We start from the raw sequence: 14,222 nt of genomic DNA, 5'->3' as shown, positions 1-14,222 counted from the left end.
ACCTCCCTCACCAGGGTCACGTGCTCTTGGGGATCTTGGCTGTAGATCAGGACGTCATCCAAATAAACCACCACCCCCTGAAACAGAAGGTCCTGCAACACCTCATTAATTAGACTCATGAAAACCCCAGGTGCCCCGCTTAAGCCGAACGGCATCACTTTAAATTCGAATTGTCCCAATTGACAGTTAAACGCTGTTTTCCACTCATCCCCCTCCCGGATGCGTACCCGGTAGTACGCCTCCCTTAGGTCCAGCTTAGTGAACAGAGTCCCTTTGCCCAGCCGGGCCAGCAAATCCGGGATCAGCGGGAGGGGGTAAGCGTTCCCCGCTGCGATGGCGTTGAGGCCCCGGTAGTCCTGGCACAGCCGTCGGGACCCATCTTTTTTCCGGACGAACAAGACTGGAGCTCCCATGGGACTGGAAGCGGGCCGGATGAAACCTCGGGCCAGATTTTTATCCAAAAACTCCCGGAGGTCCTTGAGCTCACCCTCACTCATCTTGTAGATGCGCCCTTTGGGTAGTACCGCCCCCTCTGGGATGTTGATAGCGCAGTCCGTGCGGCGGTGTGGGGGTAGCTCGTCCGCTTCCCGCTCGCTGAAAACGGCTGCGAGGTCTCGGTACTCTGGCGGGACCTCGGGCTCTGGTTTCTCCTGCTGCGCCGCCGCCGCTCCCCTGGGACGCGCCGCCGTCCTCTTGTGGCTGGAATTCTCGTGGGGGACCCGATGCCGTGCACCCACCGTCAAGTCGAACTTCAGGGTCCCCGCCCGCCAGTCCACCACGGGGTTGTGTTCCTTCAGCCAATCCAGGCCCAACACCGCCCGATATCCCGCTACGGGGACCTGGATCAGCCACCGCAGCTCTTGGTGGTCCCCTATGTGGATGGCGATAGGACCCACCTCCTCCCCGAAAGGTCCCCCCTGAATCGGGCTGCCGTCCATCTGGACGAAAACCAGGGGAACCTTCCGAATGCGCTTCGGTAGCCCCAAAGCCCGGGCTATCTGGGGGTGGACCATGCTGTGGTCGCATCCAGAGTCCAAAAGAGCCTCCCCCACCCAACTTAGTCCGTTCTCCGGGTTCCGGAGCTCTAAAATTACCACGTTCGGAGGTCGCGCCTCATGCTGCAGGGGTTTTCCCTCGCACCGCGGGACCTGCTGCCCGGCGCCGTCTACAGCAGGTCCTGGCCGTTTCCCGTCGCCTGGGCGCTTCCCGGTTCGTTGCGGAGGTCCTCCGCCCGGCGTGCCTGCTGGGGGCGTGTCGCACCTCCCCCCTGGGAGAGCCCGCGGTCCTCCCCCCCTTGCCGTTGGCACGCTGCTGCGAAATGTCCTGACCCCCCGCATTTCAGGCACAGACCTTCCCGGCGTCTCCTTTCCCGCTCGGGGTTCGGGGGTCGTTTGGGGCGAGAGTTGTCGGGGCCCGGTCTCGGCGCCTCGGCTGACCCGCCTTTGGCCTCCCGGGGGGGTGCGGCGGCCCAACCCAGGCTGGCTTCCAACTTGGCGACCACAAAACACCACCCCTCCAGTGTAGACAGATCTTCTTCCGTCCCCTTGATCACGGCCCATTCCCTGAGCTTCGGGTTAAGGCCCTCCCGGAAGTACTCGATTTGGGTCTCCTCGTTCCAGGAGAACACCTTGCCTGCTTCCCTCCGGAAAATGTCTATATAGTCCATAACCCCCCTAGTACCCTGTCGAAGTCCCTTGATCCGACTCTTTGCCTTGTCCTCAGCCTGGGGGTCCTGGAATCGTCGGCGGAGCGCGACCACGAAGTCCTGCAGGTCCCGAGTTGCCGGGTCGCCGCGCTCGGCCAACCCTAGGTACCACTGACCCGCCTTGCCCTGGAGACACGAGGCCACCCCCCAGACCAAGTCCTCGGAGTCCTCATACCGGTCTCCATACCTCCGGGCATGCGTCAGCGCGTGGAGGAGGAACTGCGGGAGGTCGTCCGGCGTCCCGTCGAAACGCGCCTTAAGCTCTGGGGGGGAACGTTTTGGAGAGTAGTCCGACCCCCTCCGGATCCGGGATTCTCGGCGTCCGCCGTCTCGTCCTGCTCCGCTCCACCGGCTACCAACTTGCCCAACGACGCCGTGCCGCTCCCTGCCTTGCACGTCGCTCCTGCGTTGGTCCGGCTCTCGCCGCCCCGTCGGCTCACCCGCTCCCCCGAGATCCTCTGCTATCTCGCCTCTCCGCTGGCCGTCTCGCCTACTCGGGACTGAAAACTGCTCCGGGTCGGGGTCCGGGGCCCGCTCACCAGTACCGGGCTCGTCCTCGTCGCTGGAGACGTCCTCACTCGACGCGATCCCCTCCGCCGTTGTATTACCAGTCCCCCCGGGCCCGGCCCGAGCTTGCTCACGGGCTTCAGCTGCCTGCAAGCGCCTGGCCAAGTCCGCCATGGCCCGCCGCAGGTCCTCTAGGGATTCCTCAGGTCCTACCGGGCGAAGCGCCTGCCTCAGCTGGGTGTCCCAGGTTGGGGCCAACCCCCCAGACCTCGGCGCGCTCCCCGCCGTGCTTGGGAAACCCATGGCCCGGCGCCTTCCCTTGGCCGCCGCTGCCGAGGGTCTCGGGGTCCCGGACAGCTGCTCCTGGCCCCCCGATTTTCGGAGGAAATCTCCCGGGGACATTAAACTCATGTTCCCGGGGTTCGTGGGGGTCGAGACCGCCCCGTTGCTTGAAAACGCCATCTCTGGATCCGTCCCGATAAGCGCTCGGATGCGATGCCGACCCTGGAGTTCGGTGGGAAGCTCTTACGATGTCGGGAACCCGCTTGCTAACTGAAAAAACAGGGTGCCCCTTTTGAAGAAAACGTCACGCCAGGCCTGGTGAACGATACAACAGGAACAAGCTTTATTTCAGCAACGTGGAGTCCGCTGGTATGGAGTAAGAGCTTCCACCGAACTCCAGGTGGAAGCTCCCTTTTATACAAAACCCACCTCCTTAGGCTGTATTGCCCCACCCAGTACTTGCGGAGGGAACATGCTGATACAATCATGACTCATGCACATATGCGAGGTTTTCCGGGGTTCCTGATGGCCCATTTTCCTGGAACAAAGGACCATCTCCGGGCCCTTGTCAAAAGGTGGAGGGGGACATTGAGGTTCTTTAGCGGCCATTGCCACCTCAACGATCGGGTGGGGCGCCCAGCTGCCGGCTTGCCTATGATCACCATGCCCTACCTCCGTGATCGCGGGCGCCTCTGATGGCGGGGTTCGGTCCCGTTCCCAAGCCACCAAGGACCGAACCACGACAAATTCCCAACAAGGCCAGTTCTGAAGATACTTAAATCTCAAGATTGGAACTGTGAATGGACAAGTCTGATTTTTTTAGAAACCTGAAAAAAAACCTCTCAGGCAGAAAAATCTAAAAAACAAAACATTTTAAGGTTTTTAATCACCAGAAGTACTTTTAGCTTTAAGAAATAGATGCCGTCTATATCCATTGCTAGGAAGCAACAACAGTATTACCAGCCTTTCAGTCTTGGTTTCTGTCAGTAATAAGCAGCAGGGAGGGCCTTTTCCAGGACTGTTTTGGCATTTGTGGGAGGACTCATTGTAGCCTAGCCTGTCAGCAACCACCATATGACTTGTTACCACCCTATTATAAGACTCAGGTAGGCCTGATGTTCAACAGCAGCTACCTCACACAAACCAATGTGGGGTTGGATACCTAGGACTATATCAGAGAAGCTCAGAACAAGTCAAATTCCTGCTTCCTGATTGCATTGGGGTTGGTCCAAGATGGTCCCAGACCTGGCACAACTCAGGCCCAGTTGCCTCAAGGCAAGGAAATCCTGAGAAATCATAGAATCATAGAATCATAGAGTTGGAAGGGGCCATACAGGCCATCTAGTCCAACCCCCTGCTCTATGCAGGATCAGCCCTAAGCATCCTAAAGCATCCAAGAAAAGTGTGCATCCAACCTTTGCTTGAAGACTGCCAGTGAGGGGGAGTTCACCACCTCCTTAGGCAGCCTATTCCACTGCTGAACTACTCTGACTGTGAATTTTTTTTCCTGATATCTAGCCTATATCGTTGTACTTGAAGTTTAAACCCATTACTGTGTGTCCTCTCCTTTGCAGCCAACAGAAACAGCATCCTGCCCTTCTCCAAGTGACAACCTTTCAAATACTTAAAGAGGGCTATCATGTCCCCTCTCATGTTTGAAATGTCTCAAAAAGGGACAATGTTATGTGTTTGATCTAAAACTGCATAGGAAAATCTACCATGAAATAACTAGTATCCTAGTTGACACAAAGCTATGCCAGAACTCTGATGCAAGATTTCATGAAATCTTGGAAAGTCTTGATGCCAGTCAAGAATGTCTCCTGTGTAAAAGTAGAAAGCAGCACATGCTGCATGCCTGTAGAAAGGTTGAACCACATTTGCCAAGTACTGGGAATGGTCTGATAAGACTACCATAATATATGGGTCTTCACTTGGAGGTAATTTTGATTAGACTACAGCTAGGATCTTAATGTGTGCCAGCCATAATACACATATGTATCTTGTTTTATAAGACTTCCCCTAGCTCTAGATCTATTTTCTGGCCTGGTTCAAAGAGCTGATTTTGACTTAAAGTTCTAAATGATTTGACACAAAGGTACCTGAAAGAACAATTTCAGCAAAGTTAGTCTTCCCCATGATGTGAAATCAGCTAGTGGAGTTCTGGTTTTAGAATATACATTAAGACTGGCAAACACTGCCAAGATAAAAATCCCCCAAGCTGTAGAATTATCTCTGAATTCCCAGCTTCTCTTGGCTCTTCTTTCTCCTGACAATCTGGAAAAAACTGTTATAATTTGGGTGAGTTTTCATGGCCTTTGGAAACTGTCATTAATTTTTAGTACTGCTGACCTGTTGTGTTACCTGTACTGCTTTTTTAAAGTCTTTGTTCTTTTTACTGATATTTTACTTTTACTTTTGAATATTTTACATTTTTTTAAAAACTATTTCAATGATCTATTGATTTCGACAGGTTTAGACTACAGTAATTCTGCACAGGACTGCATTGATTGGGAACTATACTAGTATACTCAATATAGAACTAAAAATAAGTATGCAGCCTCTAAAATAAGCATGCTAGTAAAATAATGAAACATTAGCAATAGCCTGTTTTTTTTTATATGCTTAAAATGCTGCTAACTAATTTAGGTAAAATCACCTAAATGCCAAATATATGAATCTTGATTGATACCAGCTGAAAAGGGTCCATATTAACCCCATCAATTGTATCTGTGGATTCAGATACCTATGGGCAACTGAGAGCTGCAGGAATTTTAGCAAACATTTCTGGGAAGGAAATTTAAATGCCAAAGGCCCCTAGGTAAGTCATGCTACAAATATCTGTCCTATTTTTTTAAAGTAGGGCAGACCATGATTGAGTTTGAGAGAATGAAATAGCTGCTGGCATGGAAATCATGAAAATGAAGATGATGTGGGACAACCCTTCATTCACCCATGCAGATGGAAGGCATTTTTATTCCTGTTTCACCAATAACACTGAGCCCACATACAGTAAAGGGATGGGGGCAGACAGTCTGGCTTTTGTTCAGGCAACAAATAATAACTGTTCCAAAATTTGGTGGTGGGGAGGAAAATCCTTCATCATATGCAAGCCTTGAAGAACCAAATATTGGGATGTTTCCAATTCCCACTATGAGTAAAGAGTTAATTAAAAAAATTAGGCTGAGTAGAATTTAGATTCACACCAGCATGCCTTCTTTGGTTTCTTTCTTTTAATTTTCACAATTTTTCTTAGCAGTTTTAATTCTTTACCTTTTGCTGGTAGGTTCCTGTAGGTTCCTGGGCAGTGTTTCTACTGTATTTATGTGTACAGTGGATGTCATTTATACATATCAGGTTGAATTACTGATGGCCAGTGTTGAAAACTGCACCCGTTTTGTGTGAAAAATTAAGCATGAGGCACCCTGAGCTCCTTGGAAGAAGGCCAGTGGGTAATGGATGAGATAGGTAGATAAGAAATAATGAATCACAGTTTTAAGTCATGCAGGGAAGAACAAAAAATAGAAATTGTGACTTTCAGACAGAAGCTCAAGGATGAGATCTTTGAAACTGTCTCGGCATACATTGGATTGGATCCAGTGATCCCTCAGAAAAAAGACAAGGACATTCATAGATCTTTTAAAAAGTTTCTCTTCCCTAGTTGGCCTTTCCAGCTCTGGGAAATTTTATTCTCATGTAGCAGGGTCTGCCCATTCAGCCTTTTCTACCAGTTCAGTGTCTCTAATGGAAAAGTAGGAATAAGGCATTTTGTTCCTGTTCCTCCTAACCACTAAAGCTTCCCAACACACATGGCTGTTATGCCACATGGATCCTAGAAGAAACTCTCCCGGGGATAGAAATAGATGATGATTGGGGGGGGGGGCAGAGATAGGGACACAAGACACAAGTTCTTGCATCCATGGATTGTGGGATCCAACCATTTATTACCTCTTTTTCTTATTTTTTTCTTATCTTTGAACCAGTCCAGAAAATAAGCCCACCTCAGAGGCGATCAAAGACATGTTGTCAGACAAAAGCACAGAAATAACTTCTGATGTGGCCAGATTTGCTTTGAGAGCAATCAAAACAAGGAAGAGCTGGGTGGATTCGGAGCAATTTAGGTAGAGATAGTCTCAATTGCTTGAGATAATGCTTGTGAGTTTTAAAATTAGAATGATTCTTATAGCTGGAACGTTTTTAAATTTTATACTATTTTAGTTATCAATTATTCTTTTATGTACTTTGTTAATGCCAGATGTTTTTATATATTTTGTAATTTGACTACTGGTCTAGTACCGTAATAATAAAGACTTGACTTGACTTATTTTTATTTATTTATATTTATTTTAAAACTTGTATCCCACCCCTTGTGACAATGTCACCTTGAGGCAGCTTACAGCATCATAAAAGAAGATAACCAATAAAATTCATTATAATATTAAAACATTTACAATACATTTAAATACAGTTAAAGATGACAGTCTAAGTCAACGATCAACTCTCCCACAGCAACTCAGCTAATCCCAATCAGGACCAATATTTATTTATTTATTTATACTGCCCTCCCCGAAGGCTCCTAATGATATACAACTGGGTCATGGTCTCCTGAGTTCAATACAAGAACACATACGGTAGAGCGGGACCCCCTGTTAGTAACTCCAGTCAACCCCCCTGGTCTCAGTCAAACACCTGGCGGAAGAACTCCATCTTGCAGGCCCTGTGGAACCTAGATGGCTCCATCAGGGCTCTTAGCTCTTCCAGGAACTCATTCCACCAGGTTGGCACCAGGGACAAAAAGGTTGAGGCCAGGTGAATCACCCAGGGGCCCCGGGACAACCAGCAAATTCCTACCTGCAGAGCATAAAGCCCTGAGAGGGGCATAAGCAAACAAGCGGTCCTGCAAATAGGTAGGCCCCAGACTGCATGTGGCCTTAAAGTTTAAAATCAAAACCTTTAACTTGATCTGGAAGCAGACTGGTAACCAGTGTAGTTGTTTCAACACCGGCTAAATGTGTGCCCTCCAAAGTATCTTAGTGAGGACCCTGGTGGCCACATTCTGTACCAGCTGCAATTTCTGGGTCAAAAACAAGGGCAGGCCTGCACAGAGCGAGTTATAGAAGTCTAATCTGGACGTGACCATTGCATAGGTCACTATGGCCAAGTAGTCCGAGGACAGGTAGGGCGCTAGTAGCCGTGCTTGACACAGATGGAAAAATGCCACCTGGGCTACTCTAGTGATCTGAACCTCCATAGAAAGTAAGGCATCAAAGATCATCCCCATATTCCTGGTAGTTGGTGCAGGAGTTAGTTGCACCCTCTCCAGGCATGAGACACACTGCCTGTTCCTGTTCCCTTCTACCCAACCAAAGGACCTCCGTCTTAGAGGGGCTGAGTTTCAGATGACTCTGCCTGAGCAATCCAGCCACTGCTTCCAAAGAGCTGGCAAATGTATCTGGGGGAGAGTCTGAATTTTTCATGAGAGGACAAACCACTGCCTTCTTAAGCCCTACAGGGAACTCACCTGATATCAAGGAGAGGTTTATAATATCTGTCTGTCACCCAGTTTGAGCAACCATGACAAACAGGGATCTAAGGGGCATGTAGTTGCTCTCACTGACCCGAGCAGTTTGTCCACTTTAGTTAATGAGAGCCATCTGAAGCCATCAAACACTCTCTCCAGTGATGACCCCAGAGCTCCCAGTTCACAGTCTGTATCAAAGTGGCAAGTAAATCCAGTGGAGCAACAAGACTTTATTCACAAAATGGCTCACTAATGCCTCACAGTTCCAATCCAATTTTCCAAAAGTTTGATGCCCTTCCTCAAGGGCAGTAAGAGATCTAATTACCCTAAATACTTGTGCTGGGTGAGAGCTTGCGGATGCGATTTCCGCAGTGAAGTAATCCCACTTCACCACTTTCACTGTCATCTCATAAACCTTCATAAGTGTGCAATAAGATGTCCTTGCTGCCTCATTGCAAGTCTTCCTCTACACTTGATCTAGCCGTCTCACTTCCTTCTTCCTCTCCCAAAGCCCATTTGAGGCAAGGGCAGAGAGAGCGCCAAGGAGAAGCCAATAGTGGCCAACAGGCAGGATTGCCAATCCTCCACCATGGCTGCTAACAAGATGCCGGAGGGCACTGGGTCCCAGAGAGTATGCAGAAATCTCTCAGATTCCATAAATCTCTGCTGGCGGACCAAAATATGTCCATCACTCAAACAGGGAGGGAATGGAGTCCTTACTCGGGCCTTCAGGGCATGGTGGTCTGACCATGGAACAATGTTATTCACCATCAGATCTACTTTTACACCTGCACTTAGTAACAAAGGCCTTGGAAATCCAACTCTAAGAAGACAGAGAAGGTGAGGGGACAACTTTTCAAGAATGGGTGGTGATAACCTGTGGCTTCAAAATAATTATTTACATTCTTCCTTGAAGAATGTAAATAACCTTCAAACAAGCTTAAGTTGACCCCCCCCCCACACACACACAAAGTTAATTTCCATGTTAATAGATATACTGCTACAAATTATATGTGTTTGTAAAGTCTACCTTCTTTGTGCTAGCACTATAATGACATCTTATGGTCAAACCCTCCTTTCCTTTCCCACTACTATTTATTAGAAAACCCCCAACAGGACTGGAATGAATAAGTAGCTTAAGAACTAAAATGAACCAAATTCAGATTTCTAATATGAATCCCATTAGTTCAAATTTATTCTCTATTGTTACTTCCATAACTGCCTTTAAGCAAGCCTTTCTTTCTCAGCCAAAGTGCCTCCCATATATCGCTGCAATATGGGGAAAATAATACTTACCATTCCAAAGGGTGGTTTTGTGGGGATTTCATGATAATGTATATGAAGAGTCTGGACACTTGAAAAGTTAGGTATTAAATCATTAATTCAGACAGCATCATATACTGCTGTTGGTACTGCTAATAATATCACCTTCAGCTGTTTCTGTCTTTACTATTTTTGACTTTTGGGGTTTCTGCTGTGTGATTCTATTATTTATTCAGCCATAAATCCACTTAAAAAAAGAGACAATGTTCCACATTAAAATATTAATTTACCATTTATTTACTGTGGCACTGACCTCATAATCTTTCTCTTAGACTGTTTTGAATAGTCCATAACAAGACAATGCATAAATTTTCAAACAATACAACAGTGATTTCTTTGTAGCACAATTCGCAGTAACAAATTTCATGATAACCATGAATGTTGACTGCTTGTGAAGAAAAACCATGTAAATTGCATATTAAAAAATAGCTATTAATATATATATGATGAATCCAACATCTGCAAGCGACTCATATATGTGGACTTTCCCCCACCTTCCCTTTCTTACAGAAAACCATGTAATCTTTGGAAAAAACAGTGCATGAGTTTGGGGGACCCTCAAAGGGTGCTGCAGTAAGTAGGGGAAACTGGGCAAAATCATCAATCTTCTTTACCACTAGCAGACTGTGTTGGTGCGAGAGACTATGCTGGTGAATGAGAAAGGAAGACCATTTCTATTTTGCTTCTTCACTGCAGTTGCCTGTTCTATGCATGGCTTTCCATGAACCTTGGGTCATGGAAGATTGTTGCAGGAAGGGAAGGGCAGGAACCCAAATCTAGCGACGAAGGATACATTTTAATGCTGTTTTTCTTTCAACATTTGGCCAAAATGATTGACACAAATGTATCCTTTCATTAAAAAAAACAGTCTATTCCCACTATGAATGACTCAGAAAACTAATTACATTAATAGCAACCATGGAAAAGTTGGAATGCGTGAAGCTGCTCACTTCCTATAATCTTGAGCTAAGTCATTTTTGCTCTTTAAAAGCTCATAGTCATGGGGAAAGTCATCAGGTGCCATTGTAGTAACTAAATGAGTACTGAATATAGGGGAAAGAACACCTGTGTAACCCCTTCAAGCTCTTCAAATGTCAGAAGTCTTTACTGGAGAAGAGTTATTCTAGTCTTGTCCCACTCTTCCACTTATTCTTTTGAGAACAGCTCAGACAAACATCAAAAGATTCATAATTAGGAAGGAAAGATCATGGATTGGAGAGGGGGGTAGGCAAGAGGCACCAGGACCTTCTATGAAGACACAAAAAAGGAATGCTGTGGCAACTTAAAGACCAGAAGATTTATTACAACATTAGCTTTCATGGACTAAAGCCCATTATTTTGTTGTTGTTGTTCAATTACCATCTAAGTGCATTAAAGCTAATGTACATTTTTTCACATTTAATTTCATTCATATTTTCAAACTGAAGCAGTAAAAGTTAGTTTTGGTCTTACCTTCTAAGAAAGCAGGCAAGAGCTATACTGTAGGTGGAATAGTGTACCAAGTAACAGATTTTTGTACACTTTTTCTTACGGGTGGTATGCAGTCTATAGGAAAAGTAAATATATTGGTATGTATAATAAATACTTGGAAATAGACCATATTACTTGATTGATGAGCTAGTTTTAGCTGTGTTATAAAAGAAGGGGAATATGTCAATGTACAAATTATCTGGTAAATAGATAATAAACCACTTCACATAAAGCTTCAGGTACCTCTGAACAAAGGAGAAGGTTCCCAGGACTCCAGAAGAAACACTGGATGCATCTCACACTGGCCTGATATGGTTGCTGTCTAAAGATGACATCCAGAATTCAGTCTCCATCATTCATTCAATCACTCTTTCTCATCCTCCCCCACTTTTGCTAATTTGGGTTGTTTGCTAGGCTTTCCGACCTCCAAAAATGAGCTAGGCAACAACATGCCAATGATGTTAGGATGAACAAACAAAAGATATAGCACAGCACAGTAGCATTGGTACAGCGGTGTCTACTTCATTCTAGGAAGTAGAACATGGGATGTGTTCATTCCATGCGTACGTCACTCACAATCCACTGATGGGAATCCCACAGCCAATGTATATTCTTAACCTTGCACTAGGGTTGCTAGCTCTCAAATGAAGACTGACAAAAGTTTCGTTCCTAGCAGTTTGTTGTCTTGGGAGAAGGAAAGGCTCAGAGGATTTCAGTTTCATTTGCTTAGGCTGTATTGCACATGTTTCCCGGTAGTTTGCAGTAAATATATATAAAAGAGGGACACCAAATCCCAGCTCTATCAGGCTTGCTCTCAAAACATTCAGTACCAATTTCATTTTACTAGTGAAATACAAGTTGTGATAGTCAGAGAGACAACTTTCTCTGACACTAACAGCTGATAGTGTATAGAACTACAGTATTTGCTGGCCTATAAGACTACTTTCCCCCCCCCCTGAAAAACATGCCTCCAAGTGGGGGGGTCGTCCTATACGCCGGGTGCACTTCAGTTGGGATAGACATAGCTGCCCATAGTGGCCCATAGTACTGTATTTTGAGTGGAAATGTTGGGGGGTCGTCTTATACGCCCAGTTGTCTTATACGCCGGCAAATACGGTATATGTGACATAGGAATTTCCAACAAAATATTGCTGGTAAATATATAATCAAGATTGGGGAGAAAATCTCAGGTCATCTACTGTGAACTCCCTTGCTCCAAATGGCTTATGCTTGGCTCTTCTATTTTTAATATTATAGTTAGCAGCATTAAAAATAATACAAAAATACTTTTCTAAAATATATATATGAATAGATCCAGGATAGGTGGCATTTTGTGAGATCATATCATTGTGTCCTGACAGTATGGCTTTAATACTTTGTTTCTGAATATCTTAGAGCTTCCAACTCACTATTGCTGGCAAGCAAAAAGCTAAGATTAATGGTCTTATGAACCATGGCAGGAAGGATAGTCTACAAGTACACACCACACTTCACAAAGAAAACCCATTCCAACCCCTCAATCAAAAACTGCCTTAAAATGATGAGCCCTTCTCATAAACTTGGTCTTCTGCCAGACATTGATTGCAAGTTGCAGGAAATATCTAAGCATTCTTTGCTACAGTTAATTGATTTAAACCTTTCTGAAATCTATCAACAATCAAAGAAGACGGCATAGCTGGCAGTGGTGACATATTCAATTCATGGAGCTAAGCCAAGATCTCTTCTAAGGAGATAATGGTAATGAAGGTCTATGGAATGTTTTAATTTTCCCAGTTCACTGAAATGCTGCCTAGCTTACAAACTCATCTGTTAGCATGGTCCATTTCTCTTCTTGCAGCCCCTTCTAACTCCTAGAAAAATTATTTCTGAGGTCTCAGGATGTGTTCAGGGAAACAGCCATGTGACTCAGGTGGGCTGAAGAGAGGAAATCAGCTCCTTTTTTCAGAGGACTCGTGCCTGCAGATGAAGAAGGAGGAGGAGTAATTTCATCCCCTTTTCTTTCTAGCCCACCCTACCCTACAAAAAATCACATGGCTGTACTTCCACACAAGCCTTGAGCTTTTGGAAATGGTCTTTCTGAAGATCGGAAAGGGCTGCAAGAACAGAATGTGGGAAAAAAACCAGTTGAATGCACAGTGTAGTAGGATAGTCACCACTGATTGGTTGGGTTGGCATGTCACCCTTTAGCTCAGCTGTGAATCACATAAACCTGAAATATGAGAAGTTCAGTGATCAGCTGAATTTGTGATTACTTGTGGAGGACCACTTGATGCCTATAAAACTAATAATGTTGCATCTCTCATTGTACTTTGGCACCATGATTGAAGTGCTAGATGTACCTTTGTGAACCTCACTTTGAGATTCACCACCCTCACTTCTTCCAACCTTTAAGAAAAGAAAACCACTTGGGGAACAATACCAGTCTTGATTTTCTGTTGCTACATTTTAGAAAGATATTCATCCCTCCGAGCAGCTAAATGTAACAAGCGTGCACCTCTCCATTAAGCTATTTCATGTAGAGATGTTTGCTTTGTCCCAATTGTGATAGCTGCTATCAAGAACAGAACAGGCATGCTGTTTACTCAGATGAAAACATGATGAGAGATTTTGTCAAATACGGTGAAATTCAACCGGTGAAACACATGAGAGAAGAATGAACAATTTCAGGGAAGAAAGTGGCTTTGCTCACCGTAAGCTGCAGGAAAACAGTTTTTAGTGCAAACACGTGATAGCAAAGCAAAGCAGTTAAATGAAGAAAGCATGCACATTTCCAATGATAACTGTAACAGCGATTAGCAGACAGCTGTTAAAAGACTTGGGCAAGTTGAATTGTGATCTATACCAATTAGCCTGCCATAATGCCTCATTGCATTCAGTGGCACAGGGCCGCCAAAAGAGGGAGAGCAGCAGAACAAAGTTATAGGAGACCACTCTGGAAATCCGTGAAGATGGGTAAGGCATTCAGTTTGTTTTCCTATGAAGTTTGGGTTGGGCCTGAGGTGGATGAGGCGGCCCAGGAGGAACCTTTGTGTGGGAGCCCAGTGTGGCTCTAGGGAATCAAAAATGGTGGAGATTCTTGTTTCCTGCCATAAAAATGATACTCAAGTAACAATCGCTGCCTATTGTACTGCATGGCGAATGGGATTCTCATTTTAACCCTTTTGCTTTTTTTTACTTTTAATAACTGATTTTCCCAGATGAAATTATTCAACCTCAGCCTGCAGCGACACCATGCATGATTAAATGTTTGTAATGACATCATTTTGTGTGTTAATTATCAAAAGTAACCAAATATGGATTTATTATCATTGAATACATCTAGACCTATTTATCTTATTGATAATCCTAGGTCTAATGTCCATAGCAGCAGGCATCCATCCCTATACTGACATGCAGCTTTACATTACTTTATTAGTA

At 45.4% G+C, this 14,222-nt stretch overlaps 1 protein-coding gene across 3 annotated transcripts in view; it reads right to left on the bottom strand.

Annotated features, from left to right (window-relative positions):
• Nucleotides 1–14,222, bottom strand: part of GRM7 (glutamate metabotropic receptor 7) — a 589,497-nt gene that overhangs the window by 45,009 nt on the left and 530,266 nt on the right. For 2 of the 3 annotated variants that reach the window (XM_077325254.1, XM_077325252.1), the window contains one exon: nt 10,788–10,880. The exons of the other annotated variant lie outside the window; for it this stretch is intronic. In XM_077325254.1, the coding sequence (XP_077181369.1) occupies nt 10,810–10,880 (71 nt within the window). In that variant the 3' untranslated portion in view covers nt 10,788–10,809. The remainder of the gene's footprint in view (nt 1–10,787; nt 10,881–14,222) is intronic. 3 annotated transcript variants of the gene reach the window in all.

This window comes from Paroedura picta, chromosome 3, assembly GCF_049243985.1.
Source record: "Paroedura picta isolate Pp20150507F chromosome 3, Ppicta_v3.0, whole genome shotgun sequence".
NCBI classification, from domain to species: Eukaryota; Metazoa; Chordata; class Lepidosauria; order Squamata; family Gekkonidae; genus Paroedura; species Paroedura picta.
This window is presented reverse-complemented; position numbering and strand designations above follow the sequence as displayed.